We start from the raw sequence: 24074 nt of genomic DNA, 5'->3' as shown, positions 1-24074 counted from the left end.
TACACAGTTTTTCAATGTATCTTTATATAAATATATTTGAAAAAGAAATTGTTTATGGTCAGAATAACGATGTTATTAATTCAACAATTAACTTGTTAAATCACCACTTATATTTGTTTCCTGGTTTTAGTAATCATGTAGTTGAACAGTTCTAATTTTAACTTAAAACTTATTTTAAATAAAGGATTGAACAGAAGTCAAATTTTGAAGAGGGATTTAAAATTGAACAACCAGGGAAGTACCATTGCCTGAAAATCAATGAGTAATGAGGACATCACAAGTGTGCTGCCATAAACATCCAACTTTGCCTAAATTTTGATAACTAGTGCAACATAATAAAGCATTTAAAACCTTTTAAATAACAATGTAGTAAGCAGATAGCATTAAAGGGTTGTAAAGCAGTGTCGATTATAAAAAAGCAATAAACCAAAAGCGGGTACAAAAATCATCATTTGTATAAATTAACAAAGAAATTAAAATTGCTGGCAGTGTTTTACTCATTTACCGTTGCCATGTTGTTTTAATTCATGCACAACACTCACACAATAGGCTTTCATTTGTAAAATGTGAAGTATGTGTCAACACGATGTTCCAGAAATTTTAAATATTAATAAATTAATTTATTAAGGTTTAATAAGTTCATATTTATTAAGGTAGAAATAACTATTTTAGTTGCATATCATCTCTGAAATGGAACCATACTTAACTGTACTTTATAAAAAGCAATACATATATACAATGATAATTTTAAATAGAAAATATTTTATTCTATATTTTAAGTTAGGTGCTTTCGCAGAATTATATGTTACCATTTTGAGCTGCAGTTGGAACTGAATTTCTACTTGGTTCTTTTTCTAACTATTTGAATTCAGTTTCAAAAAATTTTAATAATTCTTTTTTGTAATGTTTTCTAGATGTATTGAATACATTGGCATTTATTCTTAGTTTTAGAATTTGTATCGGTAATATAATGCTGTCTGTATAAATATTAATATCTAAATACTGTTCATCATAGTTGCTCTATGAACAGTATTGAAAATAATGCACTAATTTGATAAGTACAGGGCCTTCTGTACAAACAGTTAATATAATTTGTTGTTATTCATTCAATATTAATTTCAAGATAAATTCTAATGTAATTTACCTGTTATTGTTTTAAGAAGATAAAATAAAATAGTTAATTCACCTGTGAGTAGGATAATTCAAGACCCGTAATAGAAAACATAACTTCAGCAGCAGTAATAATTATATACTGAGGTGTCTGCCATAAAATATGAACACTATTTGGTGGTTGTACTGTTGATAATCTCTGAACCTGAAAAAAATTAAAAAAAGAAATTATTATTTAACTGTAGAAATTAGAAATTTTGTTAAGATTTCTTAAGCAGAGTGTGATTTACACGTTGAGTATTATTTCATTGATAGTGATATATCAGTATGACAAAACATGACACACTTTTTAATCAAAAATTATATTGAAATTTATATTATAATTTCAATTTATAATAAATTTTGCAGAAATCTCTCTTACAGAAAATTTTCTTGAATCAAATTATTTAGCTTGGCAACACTTGTTTTACTAGCAAACATCTTAAAAAGTCTAAGATCTCACTAAAAACAGAGTCAACAGTACTTTCACTGATAAAGAGCTGCAGCTTCAAAAAGATTTTCTTGAAGAATAATTTTCATATAATTTGAAAGTAAATCTTTTTAATGTTTCTAAAAATATAAATTTAAGTAAAAAAAAAAAAAGCTTAATCGTTATGGAAAATTACATAATCGCATCATTTGTACTTGAAATATATTCAAAGGAAATCAAATCCAGGAAAAAAATTAATTTTCCATTGTAAATAATTTTTTTCTTAAAGGATTTAAGTTAAATTTTATTCTTACTTTCCCATTGTTTGGTTTCTTACCAAATGAAGGAACAATCAAATGACCATATTTTTGCTAAAAACATTATGTAGACTTGAATGTTTTCAAAAATGTTTAAGCTTTCATGACTTGAAAACAGTACATCAACTTCTGTAAAAACAAAATGTTGATTTAATGAGAATATTTTACATTTACCACCTTGTTAATAATTATTATTTATGCTACTGGTTATACTTTGATTATGATATTAAAGATATATATTGAGTATGTAAGATGATCTTTATACTGAAGATATGCAAAAAAAGCAATAAGAAATAAATATAATCAAGATAAAGTAACATTTACAAGTATTACAATTTAATAATTAGATCACCTATGAAAAAGTGCAACTATGAACATTTTTTTTATAATTGGTCCCTCATAATGAAGTTAAGATTTGGCTCCTCAAAATCGGGGTTTCCACTACTCTTTTGAGTAAGATTTTTTAATTTTTATCTTTAAAAGAAAGAAAATGAAAAAGAACGGTACTTTAGAAAAGGTAGTTGATAATAATTACAAAATACTATTTTATCTTAGGAGTGGGTAGAAATGACAGGCTAAAATTGATGTTTTACCATTTTTCCACTTACTCATTTTATAAATTCTAAGAGTAATTAAAATGTGCAAAGGGTAATTGTAAGTAGTGACAATAAATACTTGATTTTTCAAATAATATGCTGATAACTGAGAGTTGTTATTCATAATATCGTTAAGCGATAAAATATGTAATTATGTAAACATGTTTTGTAATTAGCACCCACATATATAATTACTCATATTAAATGAAATTTCTTGTACCACTAATTTTCTTGTTTTAATGAATAACATGGAAATATATTGAATGTAAAATTATTGATGTTTATTAAAATGTACTTACAAATTCATTATTATTTTCTACTATCATTAAAGTGTAAACTCCACCATTTTCTAGTTGAAGTTCACCATAATCCATTCCTCCAATACTTATTTTAAATCTAAAAAAAAGTAAATATTACACTTACACTTACATATTTTAAAATTTGAAAAATTGTTAAACTTGAAAGAATAGTCCTAAATTAAAAATTATTAAAATATTTTCAGTCTACCAATGACTAATCTTCAGGAAATTAAATCATACCTATAAGCAGTTAACTGTGTAAGAAACAGAAGCATATTCTTGGTTATTATATATTATATTCTTGATTTTTTGTCATTGCAATATTAATAAACTAGCTATCATATTGTAAATTTGTAAAAATTGTATTACCAAAGCATTATTAAAAATGTAATACCTACAATATTTAAAAATATAAGTAAACATGCAGTAATGTAAATGTTTCATGGTATTACCATAATATAATTTATCAAAAAAATATTTAAACAAAGTTTTGTGAGTAGAGAAATTCACTGATACTTTTTTTTGAAGTAGATGATGAAATGTGATTAAATTTTGAAAAATTGAATTTAAATTACAGTCATTTTTTAAAATACAATTATCCTCTGCACTAATGATGGTGAGTATGATTTTTAGAAATACTGCAAATGACAAAATATGATCCACATTCAGAATATCTTTAATTAATTTGATGGTTTAAGAAAAAAGTTAGTTATATAATAAAGTATACTAAACTTAATAATCTAACAAAAAAAAAAAAAAAATGTTAATAAAAATCCTAAAATAAAAATGAGAATAGTGTGTATAGCATAACATACCATTTTATTTCTTTTTTTAAATCTATTGAGAACCAAAATGTCATTACTTTAAACTCCTTTCAGTAAACAAGTGAAAAATCTGGTTGTATTATTGATAAATACAGAAAAATCCAAAAATTGAACTCATCAAAATTAAAATGTCTATAAATAGTAGTATATTTTAAAAAGATCTATCGGCTACCACAAGATAGCACCACCATAGGTATCAACAACAACAACAACAAATCTAGCCTTCATTGTGATGTGTATTGATCACATGATGCTTGCAGTAGTACTTTGTTTGTTTGGTAAACGTCATTTTCCCAAGAGCATTGAGTTTTCATTGTTGAACATTATTTTGCCAATCGTTCTTATGCCATATTATAGATTATCATGGTAAATATCCAGATGTGGTAGTGCCTAACAATTTAACCATAACAAGATTAATTGCCCATTTTAGAGAATGCGGGATCAGTTGCAGAAAAGAGGAGAACCAGGGGATCAGCCATTTTTACTAATGCTAAACTGGCTGAGGTTAAGAATGTGATCCAGCCACCTTCAAAAAGCTTGAGGAGACTATCAATGCACTCTCAGATTTCATACAGAAGTGGTCAGAGAGCGATGAAGCAGTTATACTTTTGTGCATATCACGTTCGCAGTGTTGAATGAAAAATTGAAGGAGTCGGATAAAGAAAAGCGCATAGTGAACTGTACATGGTTTCAGTCATTTGTCGACAATCATGGAATTGCAGAGCTTGAATGTATTTTCTTCACTGATGATGCGGTTTCACCTTAGTGGCTATGTGAACAGTCAAAACACTAAAATTTGGTTGACTGAAAATCCAATGTGTTACATGAAAACCTTTTACACTCCCATAAAATGGGAGTGTGGTATGCTGAATCGTGTCATTGAATAGTGGGCCTCATTTTATAGTGAATAGTATTGTGTACCAAGACATCATTACACAGTCTATGGTGCTTCTTGAAGATTATGAACATGATTGTTGGTTCCAGTAGGTTAGTGCCACACATCTAATGAAACCATGCATTTCTTGCTCGAGTTTTTTGGTGAGCGTATCATCTCTAAAGGATTATGGCCCAATATGATGTTCCCACATTTCTTCCTGTAGGGTTATCTATCAGTATACACATGCTCCACATTTATATTTTAAAGACTTTGTCTGCAGTATTAGTTTTGAGTTTTATTTTATTTTCTTGACTCTTGTTTTAATAAATTTTTATTATATGATTAATATTAATTTTACATCTTATAAGTTTTATTATTTTTGAGTTATTTTACACTTTTATTAATAAAATTCCGGGCGATGATAATGCCCAGGCGTTTTTCGCTTATAAAAAAAAAAAACCAAAGTAACCTCAAACATTGTAAAGAGTTTGTACATGCACTACTGAACAGGGCAGCCAGTTTGAGCATATGTTGTGAAAATAAATAAATATTATTACTAAATGTCTTATTTTTTTATTAGTTTGATGTGCACGACTTTTGGATCTCTCTGTATTATTGAAAATCTACTATAGACATGTAATGTCTAAATATTTTTAAGTAATTTAAAAGCAAGTCATTTCATAGTATCAAAGATGTTTAAAATTAAAAATCTTTGAAATGGAAGATGGAAAGAATTATCATAAAAAAAGATTACAGATTAAACAAAAAATAAAATCAGTCTTACTCTTTTTCAGATGCACAATTATCCAGGTTGACCCTATTATAAAATATTAGTTTTTATGGTAACCTATAAATTTAATGTTAGAATATGTTGCTGTTAGTAAAGTATTGCGTACAGTTCTATTCAGTTACTCTGTAAGAATTTTTGTCTATGATTTTTTATGTTGTTTTTAACTTGCTTGCAAAAGTAATGCAAATAAAAACCAATTTTACCTCTGACAATCTGTGTAAAATTTAAAAACTCTTAATTTCTTGTATAACTACATAAAATTAAAGCTATAATGACAGAACAGTGAATGGCTAGAGTATGACAGACTAGTAGGTAGAAATGTATTTTCAGTCTTTAGTCATCTTCTTTAGTGGTGTTGTGGGTGCGATTATTTTTGAGGGGGTTAAACAGTTTTTTAACATGTGATCAAATACCTGTCTTGTTTATTCATCTAATAAATTAGTTTTATTTTAATTTAGAGAATTTAAAATTTGTTACTTTTCAAGAATTGAGTTCATGGCTCTTTCAAGCTACATTTAAAATTTGTTTTTCATGGTTAGTGTCTTTATGTATGTCCTGTTTCTATCGGCTGAAATAATGATTCTTGTGTAATTTTTATGAGGAATACTTTTGTCCTTTTTTTGTGTAGCAAGTTATACTTCAATTCTTCCCATATAATATAATACACGTTATAAAAAGTTTGCTGAAGTCAGCGTAGTTAAATTTGCATTTGGTTTGCAGCTTGTTTTTTAAGTTACTGTATTTATCAGTGTATTTTTTAACTGTAGCATGATCATGTACATATTTTTTGATGACTTTAAAAGCAACATACTGTAAATTTTTTCTGTACAGTATGTATTTATATTTTTCACCAGGTCCATTCTTAATACTGTTTTGTAGTTTACGAAGAAAAAAGTAGCCATGTTGTTGAATACAAGGGATATGTGCTTGATATTTAACTATGTTGAATTCTTCACTATTTATTTAAAATGGGCATCTGTATTAGACAATATAATATCTGTAAAAAGCTTCATGTTATTGGAATATGATTATGTTATGGAATATGTTAATTATATGTAATATAATGATTATGTTAGGAATTATGTTCAAAACATTGAAAGAATTATTCATAATAAAATTAACGAGTATAAACATATTTAAACATACTTTTCTGACATTCCTGGCATTTCCTTCATTGGCGTCGAGAAACCATCTTTTTCTAAAATTTCAGTCTCAATTAATTTTCCATTTGTTAGCGTTACATTACTACTGCTTCCAATATTATACATTACTCTGAAACAGGATAATTTACTTAAACTTTAATGTATATTAATTTTAAAAATCCACAAACACAAAACATGAAAAAAAGTTTCTTTGAGCTAATCAAGCTAATTGAGCTAATCAGTTAACAGTGCAGGCAAGAAAAAAAAACAGAAGGTTAAAAAAGATATAAGAAAATAATTTTAATTATTTGTAAAAGAAACCAGAAGGATTGGAAGAACAATAATATAATAATAATATGTCCATGAAGATGCATGGTTTCAAAGTAAATAAAAATTAATAACCCTATTCATATTCTTAAGACATTCATAAGATGAAATCTGTTATTTTATTTTTAAAAGGATCCTTGTACTAAGTAATGCATGACTTATTCATAAATTATGAAACTCCCGAAACAAATAATTATTTTAGGTGCAATTTATTCAGTTTAAATAATCAGTACTATACCTTAGTTTTGGATTCCCATTTTTTGATTTTCGAACATCATCGTACCCTGGTGATAATCTAGCTTCTATCTTTGAATTAATATCTCCTGTTATTAAATATGAAATTGCCTGTAAGAAAAAAAAATTATACATATAGTACAATTAGAATTATGCTAAAATATTAATAAATGTTATACCAATAATAAGCTGAATTGTATAAATTTAAGATTTTATAAAAAAAAACTTACCACATCATCTGAATTGTCTGCTTTAATTACTCCTGACCATGTAACATTTTTCGATGAAGGGCAGTTTGTCCTTAAAGTTAAAGGAAGATTTGATAAATCTTGTACAGGAATATTTTGGATTTGTAGTGATTCAAATGCATTTAAATTTCCTCGAAATAATGATGAATTAGATTCTAAATATACATTGCAATTCAAACCGTTGTATATTCTAACTTGTCCTAATCCATCACCTGGTAATACTGCGTAAGTTGACTAGAAAAAAAGAAAAGAAAACAGAATAATAAATTAATTTATGTTTGATAATAAAAAATTAGATACTTCACATAGCTTTGAAGAACTTAGTTATAATATTTCCAAATAATTTTATAACTTGATGAAATTTCTTGTGTTCAGTTTTCTTTTAATATTATTAGCAGCAATTGTTTAATGTAAAAGATGCTGTTTTGTTTAATCTGATTTCATGGTAATACAGTACAAATATTATTAAAAAAAAAAAAAAGAATAAAGTTATTGAATTATAGATAGTTAAATTTATTTTTAATTATGTAAATACTTCACAAAATAAGAAAGTAAAGGTGAGCTCAGCTAACATCAATGACCTTAAAAAAAAAGAAGTTTCATTTTATGGATCAAATGCAATGTATATGTTGGGATGATGGCCGTTTTCATAATAACTTGAACATGATACTTTGAAAACCTTTTTTACAAAATATTTTTTTTTTTTACAGTGTAAACAATTATGTTTTACTTTTTTTTTTAAATTTTAGATTAAAAATATATATTTTTTTTCAATGTTGGCCTGCCTTTTCTCTCCTCACTCTCACCTCAACATGACTTAGTTGGAGGTACACAATTGTGTTGTGTAAAGAATTATTAATTTTCTTTTAACTGAAGGAGGTCATTTCGTCTATGAATTAAAAATCAGTTTGGAGATTGGAACTTAAAAGAGAGAATAGAAAATGAAACAACTCATTCAGTGAAGACAAACAATCTGCATCTGAAGGACTTGTTCAAGAAAATTTTGAACTGCTATAGGATAAATCTGTTAAAAAACTTATTTCTAATAAATACTTGTTACTAATAAATACTTATTTCAAGTATTGGGAGTGTTTAATCAATATTAAGAGATAATTCCAAATTTAACAAAGTAGGTTCTCTACTTTTTTCAGCTTGAACAATAAGGAAGACTGATTGCTATCACATACTATCTCTGTAGCAATATTAAAAGGCTAAACAAGTTTAAAAAATTATAATAACCTGTAATGAAAAATAGTTCACTATTTCACCAAAGAATCAAAGCAAATAAGTTTTAAATTTACAAAATTCAACTTAATGATATTAACTTAATCTCCACTACAAATAGCAAAAACCATATTTTCACTCGCTCTGAGAAAATAATAGCAACCTTTTATAGAATTCACAGAGAATATTTTCTAACAAAAAGAAAAAAAAGTGAAGATTGCATTTTGTTCTGAGAGGAGAATCACCCAATCTTCTGTTTGTTTCCTCCAGGACACAAAGGTTGCCCTTGAATTGCTCTAAATATGTTCTGTGATAATTCAAGTGGTATGCGTTACCCTACCAAGTATATAATCCAGATGTAGTCCCATATGTTGCCATCTGTTTGGGCAACTTAAGGAACTTTTTGGAGGAATTAAACTCAAATGAAGCCAACGATATTGTACAAGGATGGGTCAACATTTAATAAAAGATTCTCTTTTTGGATTAATGAACTTCCAGAGCACTGGAACAGTTCAGTGAATGTGATGATGATCTTACGTTGCCATCTCACTGTACCTGATAAATAAATCCTAATTATAGCATTCCAGTTTGATTTTGAATCCCCCTTGCATTTCACTTTAGATTTTGATAAAGGTATTTGTATCATTACTAATTTTCTAGCAATTATAAATTTGTGGGATTGTTATGCATGTAAAATCTGAAATGTAAACAGTCGTAATGCCATAGTTAATTCATTCATCTCTCTTAAAAGATACAATGTAAAACTGTTTAAATTACACATTCAAATCTTTTTTTTAAATTTAATCAAATTATTATGCTAATCTTATTTGCTTGATGAATTCTTTTAATGTAGAACTGTAGAACATTGTAATATTTGAAATATTACATTTGAATAGTAAGGTATAGTACTTACATACATCATACTTTATTATTATATTTGATTGTAAAGTTTACTCGTTTCTTTGTAAACTAGGATTTGCATTATAAAAAAAAAAACCACATTAATATGTAAATTCTATACATATATTCATGCCGTACTATTAATGCACATTATTATCATTAATATTTTACATAATATTATTTATATTGCTTAACAGAAACTTTTAAAAGAATATTACCTGCACTTGAAGTTCTAAAAGACCAGAAACAACAAAAGCACCAGCTGCTAATAAGCCACCAGCTGACATTCTTTGTAGAGGACGTGTTAATAAATTGCATTTTCCTAATGCTGGGTATATAACAGTTTCAAATAATGGAATAAGTAAAAGTATTAAAAATGGATTCACAATTTGTATTTGTTCTGGTTTAATTGAACCTAACCATCCTAATGAGCCATTCATATGTGTTGCTTGGAATGTCCAACGAGATCCCTAAACAAAATAAAAGAAATATTTTAATTACAGTTGTTAAGTAAGCAAATAAATAACTGATAAATACAGATTAATTAATATTTTTTACAAGTTTTTATACAAACCTGTTTCTTGACATTGTCTATAGCTTTTTTGTATTTGAGGAGTTTTCCCTTCTATAAAATGTGTAGCATTTTTAATTTGTCAAAGAAAGGAATACAAATTTACAAAATTTTACAAACAAATTTAATTAGTAGAGCATTAGAAAAATGCATTCTAAATGATGAGCTATTATTTTTAGGTGATAAAGGAATGAAGAGTTGGAATTATGAAACCTTTGAATTTTATTTCATAAATTTAGACTATATAAATTTCTATTAAAGAGAAAAATGTAATCTATTTAAGGAATACTTGACCATGACCCTTTAGGATTGTATATATCAAAATATATGTCTTAAATTTTTTTAGAAATCCAGCAGAAATTCAGATTTTAAATTATTTTTTAAATAAAAGGCATTGTTTTTTTTTTTGAAAAATTTAATCATTGACACAACCAAGTAAAATGTTAATTTATAAATAAGTAAAGAAGAAATAAATATCAGCATGGTTATTTACCCTGAATCAGGAACCCTTGAACCATGACTATCCATATTTCCTGAACAAAAGGTTTATTTATAATCTTTTACTTTGTAGTCTCTCTTTTTTTACCTCTTCAACTGATCCTTACAGTACTGTTTTAATCAGCCCTTCTTAAATGATATGTCCTAACCAGTTAGCTTTCCTGTACTGAACAGTTATTATGAAGTTATAATTACTGAACAGTTATTATGAAGCTTCTATTCTACAATTATAATTTAATTTAAAAAAAAAAGTAAAAAAAAAAGATGTTTTTTATATATATAATGAAACATTTTTTTCTTTAAATTTATTATATTTTTATAAATACACAGATTTAGGAGAATGAAGTGACATCAGCCTGTTCCCAGAATGAATAAATAAATATTGTGTATTGTATATATTATGTTTTGTGTAAATACTGTATACTGTGAATACTATATGTATGTGCGTGCACGTTTGTGAAAATATGGAATTAAATAACAAAATAATTTGAAAACGAAAAATATATCAGTTATAATGTATATTCAAATTTGAAGTGTGATTGTTTGAAACAATGTTTAACAGCAGCAGTATGGTACTGAACAATAATTTTGAAAACAAGACATCCTTAATATAGAACAAATAAATATTATAAGAAATTAATTAATTTATAATAAATATTATAAGAAAATCTAAAGGATACTAATTATTGACATGACTTATAAATAAATTATACATTTTTATAATTATATTATAAATTTTTCTAGCTACTTATGGTCTAGAGAAGAGAAATGGTGAATTTTATTGGCCCTTTTCAATATGTAAATACTTATTTATATAACTGTTATTTTTTAATTAATAATAAATTTACCTGTTGGTCAAAAAGAGCCCAAAATACAGGAAGGGGTAAAAATAGTAATAACACTCGTAACATTGATTTAATCTCTTCAATAAATGTTTTATTATATTTATCTTCTGCATAATTTAACCAGTGGGATTTCTTTTCTCCTTTGTTGCTTATCCTACTAACCAATGCATGCTGAAAAATAAGGAAAAAAAATTCGTGAAATGAATTAATTTTGCTAAAATATTACCTAAAATTAGAAGTTCTAATAGTTAATTTTTTAAAGAATATTACATATCAGTGTATGTTATATTTAAGTAGTAGATTTTATATATTTATTTTATTTCCAAGTTTTATTTGTAATTTTTCTTGGATTACATAGATAAAAATAATCACTCAAGACAATGGAAAATATTAACTTGTATATTATAACCCAAAATTTTAACACATTGAATTAAATTTTTGAGAACCTAAGCTACAAAATCGCATAATTTTAAAACTGATTTAAACTTCTATACCTAAAAACATCAATTAAGAATATCATCATCTCACTGTAGTTAATAAAATCACTTTAATGACTGCTCTTACGTTTTCATTGTATTAAGTATCATTTCATACAAGTTACAGGGATTTGGGAAAAGTACTTTCAACAATTCAATAAAACCAAGTAACAATAAATGTGTTTGTTACACATTTCCCTCATTAGAGGGAATGGTCTTTAATGAGGGAAAGGTCTGTATATAAATGATCAATCATTTGGATAGACTCTACAACCTTGGGAATGGGCAGGGATTTACTTCAGTAGCTTAAGTCTGCCTTCATATGATTCTTTAATTTTTAGAAGAAAAACAATTCTTTTTCAGCAAATATACTCGTACAAGTTGGTGAACCCAAAATGTTTGATTAATTATGTGCCTTCATATTCTTGGTAAAAATGTCCTAATCTCTTTGTGTTCTTCACAGCAGACACTTGAAGGAAGCTTTGTTCCTATAGCATAGTGAAGACATTTGTTCCTATAGTATAGTATAGTACAAGGTTCTCTCTTGTAGCACTTCCTAAATAAAAAATCACCCTTTCTTACCTTCCTTGTCTTTTATCTTTTTTGGACTATAGGCCAGGCCCTGTTAGATTCGTGCAGGGGACTTTTAGACCTGATCAATTTTTGGTGTTAGCTGTTGGGAAACAATTGCTTTTGGTGTTTTAATAATTTACTTTCGTGGCATCATAGCTCCAGAACTGTGCTACAAGAAGGAAAGTATGGTAATCGATCAAAAAATGGGATATGGTTTTTTTGCATTCTTGATGTTTCATGATCCAGGGAAGGTAATGTTTATATGTATGTACATACGCATGTGATGGTGTGTTTGAAGCTTATTAATGTTTGACTGGATAAACCGATTTTGATGTAATTTGGCACAGAGACTTGGGAGCAATTTATCAGTAAATGTTTTTAGTCAATATCTCCAGAGGGTGGGGGTAGATAGTTTCTTTGGGGACAAAGAAACATAACCCAATTTTGCAAACATAACCCCACTTCACAGTATACATACATGTTTATCTTACCTTTTAAAAAATATTCTGCCCTCAAATTCTCTCCCTTCCCTCAAAATAAAAAAAGCTACCTCTTACATCTTCCTAAGCATAGTAGTATTGCTAGTGGCCCAAAAAAAATACTTTGGGAGCAATACTGTAAGAGAAGCTGATTGAAGTTTAAAAACATTGATTTTTGAATTTTTTAAACTTTTTTCATGTATCGTTATTTTTCCTCTATATAAGAATAAATAACCAATGCCAGGAATGTATAAATATTTTGTTGTCAGCTTTCTTCATATGAATAATAAAATAATGCATTTAAATAATCGCTCACCAATAATCTAACAATAACCTTATTGATCACTTGTAATCCTCCTCTGTTTCATGAGATTCATTAAGTTAAAGATTTTCCTCAAGCCATACTAATAATCCTTCTATCTAACTGACTTCAAATTTTCATTCAATCATTTTTAATGAGAGTGCTTTATGATTGATTTCATTCAATCATTTTCTTTAGAATGCTCTAAAGAAGACAAAAGAATATCTTTTGACGAATAACTACTGTTAATTGTTAATTGTAAAATAGTATTGTTTTTTCCAGATAATTAATCTGTCATATACACATACTAAGAAACTACAATTTGTTATATGGAAATTTTCCAGTATGTATTTTAATGACTGAAAATACAATATTAAATTAAAATATTTTAACATACTTCTGTACTGAAAGCCACCTCACGTTTTTATGATTTGCTTATACTGACCTAGCCAAAAAAAGTTTTACTAAATCATTACCCTTAACTACTAACCCTTTCTAAATTGTTCATTACATTTTCTTAAGTTGAAATTAATCTCTAAATCAGTTTTTTGTACTTACTTTTACATTCAATTATTATAATAACAAAAAAAAATTAATTAGTTGGATTTTATCATGTTATTTTTTTTTTACAATGTAATCCTGTTGTAACATTAATATGATGGTATAAACTGTTTGCAATTACAACTTTGTTTTTATTTTTTTTCAGATATGCCTATGATTGTTTATTATCACAACTAGAGTGAGTAACTGATTTTTTTTTACATGTTTTTGAACTAATATAATTAATTTAAGGTAGTAATTGCTAATTTAAATATAATAGTTATTCTATAATGTCTATTTACTTATATGATATATATTTTGGTTACAAAGATATAAAACTTTATTGAGATATCAAGAATTTAAAATATAAAAAATTTCTTTATAATTTACAACAAATAAAATTGTTGATTTTTTCAACTTACATTAATATATATTTATATATGAAAATGTTATTTATGAATGAAAATTTATATATATGTGCGTGCGTGTGTAAATATATATATATATATTTACACAGCCTTATATATATGTACTATATATATATAGCACAGCCTGTACTATTTAAATAAACTTACCGACATACAAGAAACTACTTTTACTAGAATATTTCCTTCAGGCTTTTTCATAACATAATATTGTTTCCCAAGAAAAAATATAACTGTAACAAAATAAACATACATCGATCAGCTACGTAAAACATATCACAGCAGTTTTTAAATATATTAAAAATTATTAACGTCTTGCTTTTAAAATTACATGGAAATTTTACTTAGATATTTTTTGAGCTAATAAGCAGCTCTTTCAGAGAAATTACTGGTAGCACTGTTGATAATGCCATGCATATTCCAACTACTTGGGAATCTTCTGTAACATGTACGTGAAAAATGAATTACATCTACTTGTTGAAGTTTTAATTCTATGTAATATTGAAAGTATGTAGTATTGATAATACTACTACTATGTAGTATTGTAAGTAAATATTGTAATACTACTACTATTTATGTAGTATTGTAAGTATGTGTAGTATTGATTTTTTTTTCATATCTTCATCCATCTCATCTCTGAGATTGTAATAAAAGAATAATTTTTATTATCTATATTTTAAAATAAATATATCTGAGTAACTGTTTTTGTAACCTCATATTATTATTTAGTATTCTTCTTTTTCAATTCTGGATTTATGCAAAATGCCTAATCCAAAAATCACATTCTTTGAGATCAATAAACATCTCTACAACAAGCATGAATTAATTTATCACAACCCATCTTTCCAAATGTTGGCATCAATTAATTTTATAATCTTTAATATTATCTTCAATCTGAAAGTTTTCAAATCTTAAAGGATATCTTAGTTTCTTATCCTATTTCTTAATATAACCTCCTAAAATTTGCATTTCTGGCACTTTACTTTTGTTTCTTCCAGAAAAGACCCAAGCCTTGCTGGTATGTCAGTACAGGTGTTCTATTGTTTTATAAAATTTAAGTCTCATTTCTTTCCTCATTTTATTTTTCAATGTTCTGCAAATTGCTCTAGTGATCTATGTAACTTAATTAGTTTATTTGATACATTATTGTTAACTATAAAAGACATGATACAACCAAAATATTTAAAATTTGATACCTGCTTCAGGTTTTTTTTTATGTGATTCAATTTCAGATCTCATGATTATTGTCCTGTAAAAGCCATAAATTTGCTTTTCTTTAATGATATCTTATATTTGCAAACACTATGACTAATATATGCATAAATAATTCTATAAGTATTATAGTAAATGTTCGAACAGTCATTACTTGGAACAAATAACTGATATTAAAACCATTTTGATTTAATTTCTAAAGAATGGCATTATTCTGATGCCTGCTAGTTTTTCATACAAAAGATTATAAAGCAATTCTTGTGATATTATGTGTTGATTTTGTTACATTATTATCTGAAATAAAACTTTGTATTTCTTCCATGCTTTATTCACAGTCTCCATAAAGTTAGCATCTTACAAAATGTAATTCCATCAGGAAACTGAAATTAACTTACTTGAGAAATTTTGATTTCAGATTTAAAAAATCTAAAAGAGCTGAATAAATGTCAAAAATCATTCTGTCGGTCGCAAATAAAATTTTCTTTATATTATAGATAAAAAGAGCTATTCTGCATTGACTGCATTAGAAAAGGTCTTAGGATAGCAGACAGACATACTGCAAAAATAATTTGTTAAATCATCGCTTCTGTCAGAAGAAAAATATTACTACTATGTAATAAAAAAAATTATCTTTACCTAAAGAAGCTACCATAAGAAGTGCAGGTGTACCAAATGCAAGTGGGTAACATTCAGCGTCAAAACAATGTACATTATATCTTATGTAAGGAGTTAAATATGTTGAAATAAGACTTCCAGCATTAATAGAAAAGTAAAATATTGAAAAGAATTGTTGAAGTTGTCTTTCTTGCTGAGGAAGCACAAACTGATCTCCTCCAAATGCTGATACACAAGGCTTTATACCTCCAGTTCCAATTGCAATTAATAATAATCCTAAAATACTTGCCACCCTGTAACAGAAATACAGTAAAAAAGTTATAAATACTTTTGGAATGAAAATTACATACACACACATATAACAGGGTACAAAAAAAAAACACTGAAGTTGCTGAGATTTGCTGTCATATATCTATATTATCTTTTTTTTACCACAAAAACAAAAGTGCAACAACATGTACGAAACTACAATTAATATGTTTTGATTTATTGAATTAATTACTGTTATATGCTTATTCATCTACTTATTTCTTAATTTTAAGAAAAAACATTTGCACAAATTCAACTCAATGCTAAGTATACTCTAAAATATTCTTTTCTAGAACTATAAAATGTAGTTAAAATAGACACCAGTTGAGCATAATTTAGGATATTTTAATAAAATGTTTATTTTTTTTTTAATTTACTCCTTACCCTCTTGATAAAAATTAAAAAATATCCTAAACCTTGATCAGTTGACTCAGGTGATAACATGGAAGTCTTTAGATGTATATTATATCTTAATGGTTTGGGTCTCATAGATAATTGGTATCTTGTACATGTATTGAGTGCACTTGCTGCAGCTTTTATATTCATGTTTTGCCAGATCAGGATGCATTGTTAATCAGAACTAAGATCAGAAATAGTACTGAGGAGCTGTTATCATTAAAATATATTTGGGCCTCAAATTATCAACCTCCCTTATAGAAAAAACTGGTGCTAACAATCTGTCCACTCAAACACACATACATTCATATCCTGATAATTTCTAATTAAGAGAAAATACTAAATTATATATATATATTCAATTTTTTGAAAATTCAAATAATTCATTAACATATTGACCACTGTGCTAATAAAATGAATAGTAAATGAAATATACACCACCAAATTCCAGTAAATAGAGAGTTAAACTTATATTAATTCCAAGAATCGATTTTTGCAGGATCCCACATCTTCAGTTATTAAATTCTATAATTATATTGAAACATATTTATTTATGATTTGTTAATTTTTTGAAACATTTTTGAAAAATTTTTAATTTATTATGAACTGGAATAATTCCGGCTGAAATAAATATGTATCAGAAATAATTATAGAATCTAATAACAACCGAATATGCAGAATCTCACTAAAATTGATTTCTTGGAATTAATGTGGTAAGTTAAACTTATCTATTTACTGTGTTTTGGTGATCTATATTTCATTTAATATTAAATGTATTAAAATACATATTTATATATTCAAGTCAATTGATGGGGAGTAAAAAATTACAAAAATGTTAAAAACCGACATATGGTAATAAAAGTAAATTTTGTGATGTGGTGATAAAAAGTTCATAATTTTTAGTTCATATTATAACATTAAAATTCTTTATTTTGATTCATACATACCTCTGTGGTAATCCAAAATAAGGAGTTGATGCGAATGATAGTGTTAAATTTCCAATTGTATATACTACTGATAAATAAAGTATTGTCCTATAACAAAGAAATTAACCATTTAAAAAAATTTTCTTTTAATTATGCACACTTAGTTTACACTATATTTTTAAATAAAAAAAGTTTTGTTTATTCATTATAAGTTTTATAATTTAAATTAAACGAACGTTAGGATTGTAATTCTAGTCTTAGAAACAAATACAAAGTAAAGGAAAACTTTCAGATTTCAACAGAAATATCCATTTTGACAATCCCTGAATCCATTTTCACTAGTTTCGGCGTGATGTCTGTACGTATTAGATATCATACGTACATATGTACATATTAGTCTGTGCATACGTACGTATACAAAATTGTATGTATGTATGTATGTACATATGTATCTTGCATAACTCAAAAATTATTAGGCGTTGGATGTTGAAATTTTGAATTTAGGACTGTTGTAACATCTAGTTGTATACCTTTTCTTTTGATTGTACTTTCGACTGAGTCAAAAGTATCAAAAAGTCCAAAAACATTCTGATTTTGGATTTTTTCTTAACTGCAGTAATAAGCCTTCATTGAGTCTTTTCAACGATGTATCACAAGTGGTACTTACTTCCACTGATTCCAGAGTTATAACCAAATGAAATTTTAATTAATGAAATATTTGGATCTTACAAGGGGAAGGCACATCGATTCGAATCAGAATTCATCTCCTATTTTTAGCTTTTTGTTTTTAATTTAAATACATTGATTTATTAATCTCTGATTATAAAAAAAAATTTACAATAAATAATAATTCAATAATAACAATTAAAAAAAAATATGAAAAAATATCAGAAGGTATAATGAAATAAAATTTTATGTACCTTTCATTTAAAAAGAATTTCTATATGTAATTTAATAGGCGTACAAGTAAGACATGTGGTGTCCAAATCAGATTTGGTGAAAAATCTGATTATTCGTTTTTGATTTTATTTTGTTGATGGTTACACCTTAATAATTTAAAAAACATAGTATTAGATAGATATAAGACATACATTTATTTAAATTTACTCTATCCTAATATTTTATCATTTATTTTTGCTTGATATCGCCATATAAGCTTGAAGCTTGTGCGTGGGATATGGAAATTTAGCGTATGAAAAATGCCACGCCTGACTGGGATTCGAACCCAGGACCTCCCGATGAAAGGCCAAGACGCTAACAGTCGAGCTACGGGGGCGGCGTTATTTCAAATAAGATTTTCAAATTAATAATTGTATAAATATTTAATGTTAATAACTAATATTTTAGCAACTGTCCACTTTATTAAAGAATTGGAAGATCATATCTCACTTTCAAATGAAATAAGTTTAAATGAATTTGCAGCAAAATATGTGTATATGTAATTTTGTAGTTGTAAAAGGAAGTCATGTGGTATCCACATCAGATATTTTTGTTCTTAAGTTGTTTCATTTTAAAGGACAAACAGTGTTAATCAATTTCTTTGCAAAACATTTTTAATTTAATTCAGTTACTGTGAATACAAAACTAAATTCTAAATAAAATTTCTTTCTTTAGCTGTGATAGAAAATTGGGTACAGTACCTGATTGATTCTGTTTAATGGTTTCATTAAAGTATTTTTGAGATATGAGTATTATTTATTTCATGAATAAATAGTATAAGCCATGAATAAGAAGATGCACCAAATAAACGGAGACGGCATAATGATTGTAGGTAGTAGGAATAAATTTACAGAAGGGTTATTGTGTGTAAACCCTGTATCCATATGATATTGCTGTGTCACAGCAAATAAGTGCTGCCATTAAATAAGCATTGTCAATAATAAATAGTTAATAGGTTTAAAGGAGCAGATGAAGAGGATATCGTAACTGTCAAAAGGACAAAAGAACTTTAAATTCCGCTGTCTAACCGGGGCACAGACTGCTGAAATAGAGCAGTAGTAATTTCAGTACTTGTTGAAGGAATTAATAATTGATAAGGCTTCAATAATAAAATCTTAAAACTCTGAGTATTGTAGAGCTGAAAGTAATGGGAAACTATATCTATATTTTTACAAACAGTATATCTAGAGTTATGCAAACAGTATTTTAGATTAAGCTTCATTATTTTAGAATAAATATGAATTACATTTGATGAAAACTATTGCTGTTATTAAATTTTGATAGATAAATAATAATTAAATTGAATTTCTTTTAGACACTTTAGTTTAGAGAGTTTTTGGGGTGAATCTGAAAAAGAACCTGTTTTTAAAACTCTGTAAAATCTTAAATAATCACAATTATAAATTTGTAACTACAATAACCAATTATAACTGGGAAAATCCATAATCATGTTATTAATAATGACTTAATAATGATGCTTTATTTATTATTATGTTATTAAATGGTAATTGTGGTAAGTAAGTGCACTCAATGAAGCTGACTTTCTTTCACATATAAAAGTAAGCAGATTCTCTGGAGTTATCACAATCTGCTACCCAAAAAGAATTTGGAAAAATTGGGCCCATTATTAAATAAGTGGATTAAAATATACAATCTTAAATTACACATACTGATAAATATATATTAGATCTTTTGTCTGTTTCTTGATAACTCTTTTTTTAATATACTGTTAATAAATTCACTTTTCATTTTTAACATTTAATATCATTGTAAAGTTTGATATTAATTTTATCGTTCCTAATTATCCAGTCACACAAAACTTAAGAATTTACTTTTTCACAGTGATGACATCATTGATATCTTGAGCTATTGATTTTATGTCTTTGTGTTGTCAATCATTGTACAAGATTTATTGTTTCACTACTACTCAACTTATAGTCAAGAATTTTTGTTTTTTACAATAACCATTAATCGATTAATGTTTTCAAAAGCTCTTTTGTATTATTAGGAGATCTGAAAACAGGGACCTGTACTATATTGTTTTAATTAAGCAGTGATGAGCACAATATTTATGATGAAATAAAAACTTCGCCGATCTCAGTGGCAGAGTGGTAGCGTCTCGGCCTTTCATCCAGTATTTTTCATATGCTGCAAAATTTCCATTTCATATTACTAATCACAAGCTTCAAGCTTATATGGTGAATTAATCATTCAAAGAAAAAAGGATAAAAATGTATAATTTTTCCACCTTTGCTTTTTTTAATAACTTTTAAAATTCAGCTGTCATATCCATATGATTAATGTGTGTGTGTGTGTGTCTATGCTTTCATAATAGCATAATCTTCTTTATAAATATAATATGTCTTTACCATTTTGTATTTCTTAATTTGAAACTACTTTCTAAAACTTATCAAAACATAAAATAATAATAACATAATAAATTATCAAAACATAAAACATAATAAACATACTTAATAATACTGGTTTGTTTTATTAAGAATAAGATATTAAAATATTGAAAAAATTAAAATGAGAATATAAACGTGAAGCTGAAACAACAACCATACCTAAATTTTCCAAGTAAGGAATCTGCAACAATTCCTCCAATTAATGGAAAAAAATATGCAAACATATTAAACGTATGATATATAATTGTTGAGGTATCACTATTGTAATTAAGAACTTGATGCAGGTACAAAGACAGAATGGCTGGAAATAAAATAAAATTTATTACTTATAGTCTAACAGTTAAATACAGTAGAATTTTGCTATTGCTTAAAAAAATAAGAATTTTTTTTTTTTTAAATACTGGCTTTCTGAGAATGTATCTTTTTTTAGACTTAAATAAATTTTAGCTGTATTTTCTTATTTTAAATACATCTTCAAATTACATTTAATATTTTAATAGACCACAATATAAAAATAAATTAACGTTAAATTTCTACAAATATTTGATTAATCACATGTATTTCAATTAGAATATCACTGACGGTTATAATGAATCGTGTACAATATTACCAAGCTGCCTGGTTTGTCAGTATGTACTTCTATTGTAGGACAATGTATTTTTTTAAACCAAGTTTCATCATTTTAACAGTACTACATGACAAGACAGAAGTTGCTCCTAAAAATGGCACAGCTACTTCTAAGAATAACAAACAGACCGTGCCAGATACAATCAGGAAAATGAAAATGAAGTAGTTTCCTGTAGCTTCTTCACTTAGTTGAATATACTATTACTTATCAGCTTACCAAATTCACCTAAAGGTGATATTTAGCCCTACAAATGACATACTTTATTCACTTAAAGGGCCTATTGTAAAATTATACTCAAAGAAAGTACTCTTGACTAGTTTTATTATCTCAGATAAATAAATCTGAGATAAAAATCTCGGATAACAACTGTTATGTGTGTCACTGTTCTAAGAAAGACTGTTACAAATTGTGTAAAGCTATGTAACCCCTTTCTTTTTCTATGTTTCTTTCCTTGGGAAACAATGCGTTACACAAACTGCCATCACTCTGTAGGAGATGATAACATACCTAAACTACATTGCATTTATTTAAACTCAGCATCATTATGAATTGATCTTGTACATTTGTTCAGATATATACAGTATAGTGATACTTTACATAATTCCTTTAACATTTTTCTTATGTTCATTATTAATGATCATTCTGAAATAAATAAGTAAGTGGACTGAATTAAGAAACTCCTACATTTTCAGAGGATGCTGGTTATTTTAATGTATTGTACTATTTTAAAAGTGATTTAAGACATGTGGGGTCACCTATAATCATTACAGTTATGACACTTTCAACAAATACAATAATAATAGTTAAATTTGAACTATTCCTGCTGGTAACTGATATTGTAGAAATGTGAATTGCTAGAATGAGTTATGTACTGTATCTAATAAGAATGCTTCTTTTTAAAAAGGTTGACATAAGCGGCTGGGTTCATATAATATGCGTTCTTTGTATTCTTGAGGTTTAGTTAGATTTGATAATTTCATTAGTATGAAGATTATATTTTTATAATCTACAGTTTAGCAAAGTACCAAGGTCTATGCATTTTAAACGTGATTTAAGACATGTGGTGTCACCTGTAACCAAACTAAGCATATTTTTTAGCCTAAACGCATACGTATGTGTAAAGGTACTAGATTTAATGTTTGAGCTTGTAAACAGTGTAACAGAATAGATCTTGATCGAAGCAATAGTTTCACATTAAATGTGCCATGTGTTTGGACTGCTTTGTGAAGAACTAGAAATTATTTAGAAAACGTCAAATAGTGTGGATACATCAGCATCAATATTCTAAACTGAAAAAAAGTTAAAATGTTAATAAAATTCCAATGCATTGACTGAAATCCTACATAGATTAGTCTGATTTAGATAATTCAAAAATGAAAGCATAGTAATAGTCTTATTGTTATATAAAATATTTCTTCTTCTAGTTCCATAAGTGCTAATGATTTAATTCAGTTGTATCATTTCCACTGGCTAGTGGAAATTGCTAGAACTTTGCCAATAAGAGTTGTTGTGATTATAATTGCTAGTACTTTTATAATGCAATAATTCAAAATAAATTTGTGTACTCAATCTTCTTTTTAATAAAATTTTAATTTAATTTTTTAAAAAATAAAGTTGTAACTCATTTAAAAGATATCTGTTATATATATTAAGTGGTTTAAGTTCATGGAAGGAAAATTACACTTGAGAAAATACTTTATATTATCTTTTATATGTTTTACAAAATTAATTTATATCATATTCTCAAAATTGCAAACGATAAATCATTGACGTCTCAAATTTGGAAACATTTTTCTTAAAAATAATTTCATAACATAGGCTATGAAAGATAAGAGATTACATACCTACTCTGATGTACAACATAATAGATTCATTTATTTGTGTTTCGCATTCTTTCTGTTTATCGCCATTAATAATAATAATAATAATATATTTATAATAATTACAAATAACACATTTAAAAACTGACTACCTTTCATCTTGCCAATGATGAATAATATTAATAATTAATACATAAAAAATTGAAAAACTAAATAATTAAAAATTTACCTCGCATTCCATAAAATGAAAACCTTTCACAGAATTCATTGCTTACTATGAAAAATACTGCTTTGGGGTACTTCAGATCCTGTAAAAAAAAAAAAAATAATAATAATGAAGTGAATTTAAGCTATGTCAGTTTTAGAAGTTTAAATTCTGAGTTGGCCATACCCATTTTCTGCCTTTGGCACAAAAATACTGATAGACTTATTTATATTAATATTAATAGCACAAAATTAGAAGATTATTTATAAAATAAGATTCCATTTTCTTATCATGAAACATTACAACTCAAATATCAAGATAAAATTTCTCATAATATTTCCAGCATTTTTAAAAGTTTAAAATAAAAGTGGAATTCTTTACCTTTTTTGTTTTTAAATTATAAAAGAATTATCAAAATAATTTTTAATGAAGAAAGAGATTTTAATCAAGCTTACTCATGATCATAAGTCATGAGTTGTTATTCATGTCTTTTTATTATTGAACTAGCTCTATAATTTATTAATTATTAATAGAGAACAGATATAAACTAC

The 24074-nt window shown here is 26.5% G+C and overlaps 1 protein-coding gene and 1 long non-coding RNA gene across 3 annotated transcripts in view; one reads left to right on the top strand and one right to left on the bottom strand.

Moving 5' to 3' along the window:
- Nucleotides 1-15976, top strand: part of LOC142328765 (uncharacterized) — a 37849-nt gene extending 21873 nt beyond the window's left edge. Inside the window, exons 5-6 of the long non-coding RNA XR_012757357.1 lie at nucleotides 13807-13839; nucleotides 15693-15976. This is a non-coding gene — a long non-coding RNA (uncharacterized LOC142328765). The remainder of the gene's footprint in view (nucleotides 1-13806; nucleotides 13840-15692) is intronic.
- LOC142328763 (peptide transporter family 1) overlaps nucleotides 1-24074 on the bottom strand; it is a 111524-nt gene that overhangs the window by 1452 nt on the left and 85998 nt on the right. For both annotated transcript variants that reach the window (XM_075372785.1, XM_075372786.1), the window contains exons 3-14: nucleotides 23548-23626; nucleotides 21030-21171; nucleotides 17545-17631; nucleotides 15914-16185; nucleotides 14216-14298; nucleotides 11275-11442; nucleotides 9576-9827; nucleotides 7216-7467; nucleotides 6990-7096; nucleotides 6429-6554; nucleotides 2792-2888; nucleotides 1187-1315 (exon numbers count right to left, since the gene is read on the bottom strand). In XM_075372785.1, coding sequence (XP_075228900.1) covers nucleotides 1187-1315; nucleotides 2792-2888; nucleotides 6429-6554; nucleotides 6990-7096; nucleotides 7216-7467; nucleotides 9576-9827; nucleotides 11275-11442; nucleotides 14216-14298; nucleotides 15914-16185; nucleotides 17545-17631; nucleotides 21030-21171; nucleotides 23548-23626 — 1794 coding nt within the window. The remainder of the gene's footprint in view (nucleotides 1-1186; nucleotides 1316-2791; nucleotides 2889-6428; nucleotides 6555-6989; nucleotides 7097-7215; nucleotides 7468-9575; nucleotides 9828-11274; nucleotides 11443-14215; nucleotides 14299-15913; nucleotides 16186-17544; nucleotides 17632-21029; nucleotides 21172-23547; nucleotides 23627-24074) is intronic.

This window comes from Lycorma delicatula, chromosome 8 (assembly GCF_047948215.1).
Source record: "Lycorma delicatula isolate Av1 chromosome 8, ASM4794821v1, whole genome shotgun sequence".
NCBI lineage: Eukaryota > Metazoa > Arthropoda > Insecta > Hemiptera > Fulgoridae > Lycorma > Lycorma delicatula.
The sequence above is the reverse complement of the archived record's forward strand: the minus strand, read 5'-3'. Positions and strand labels throughout refer to the sequence as shown.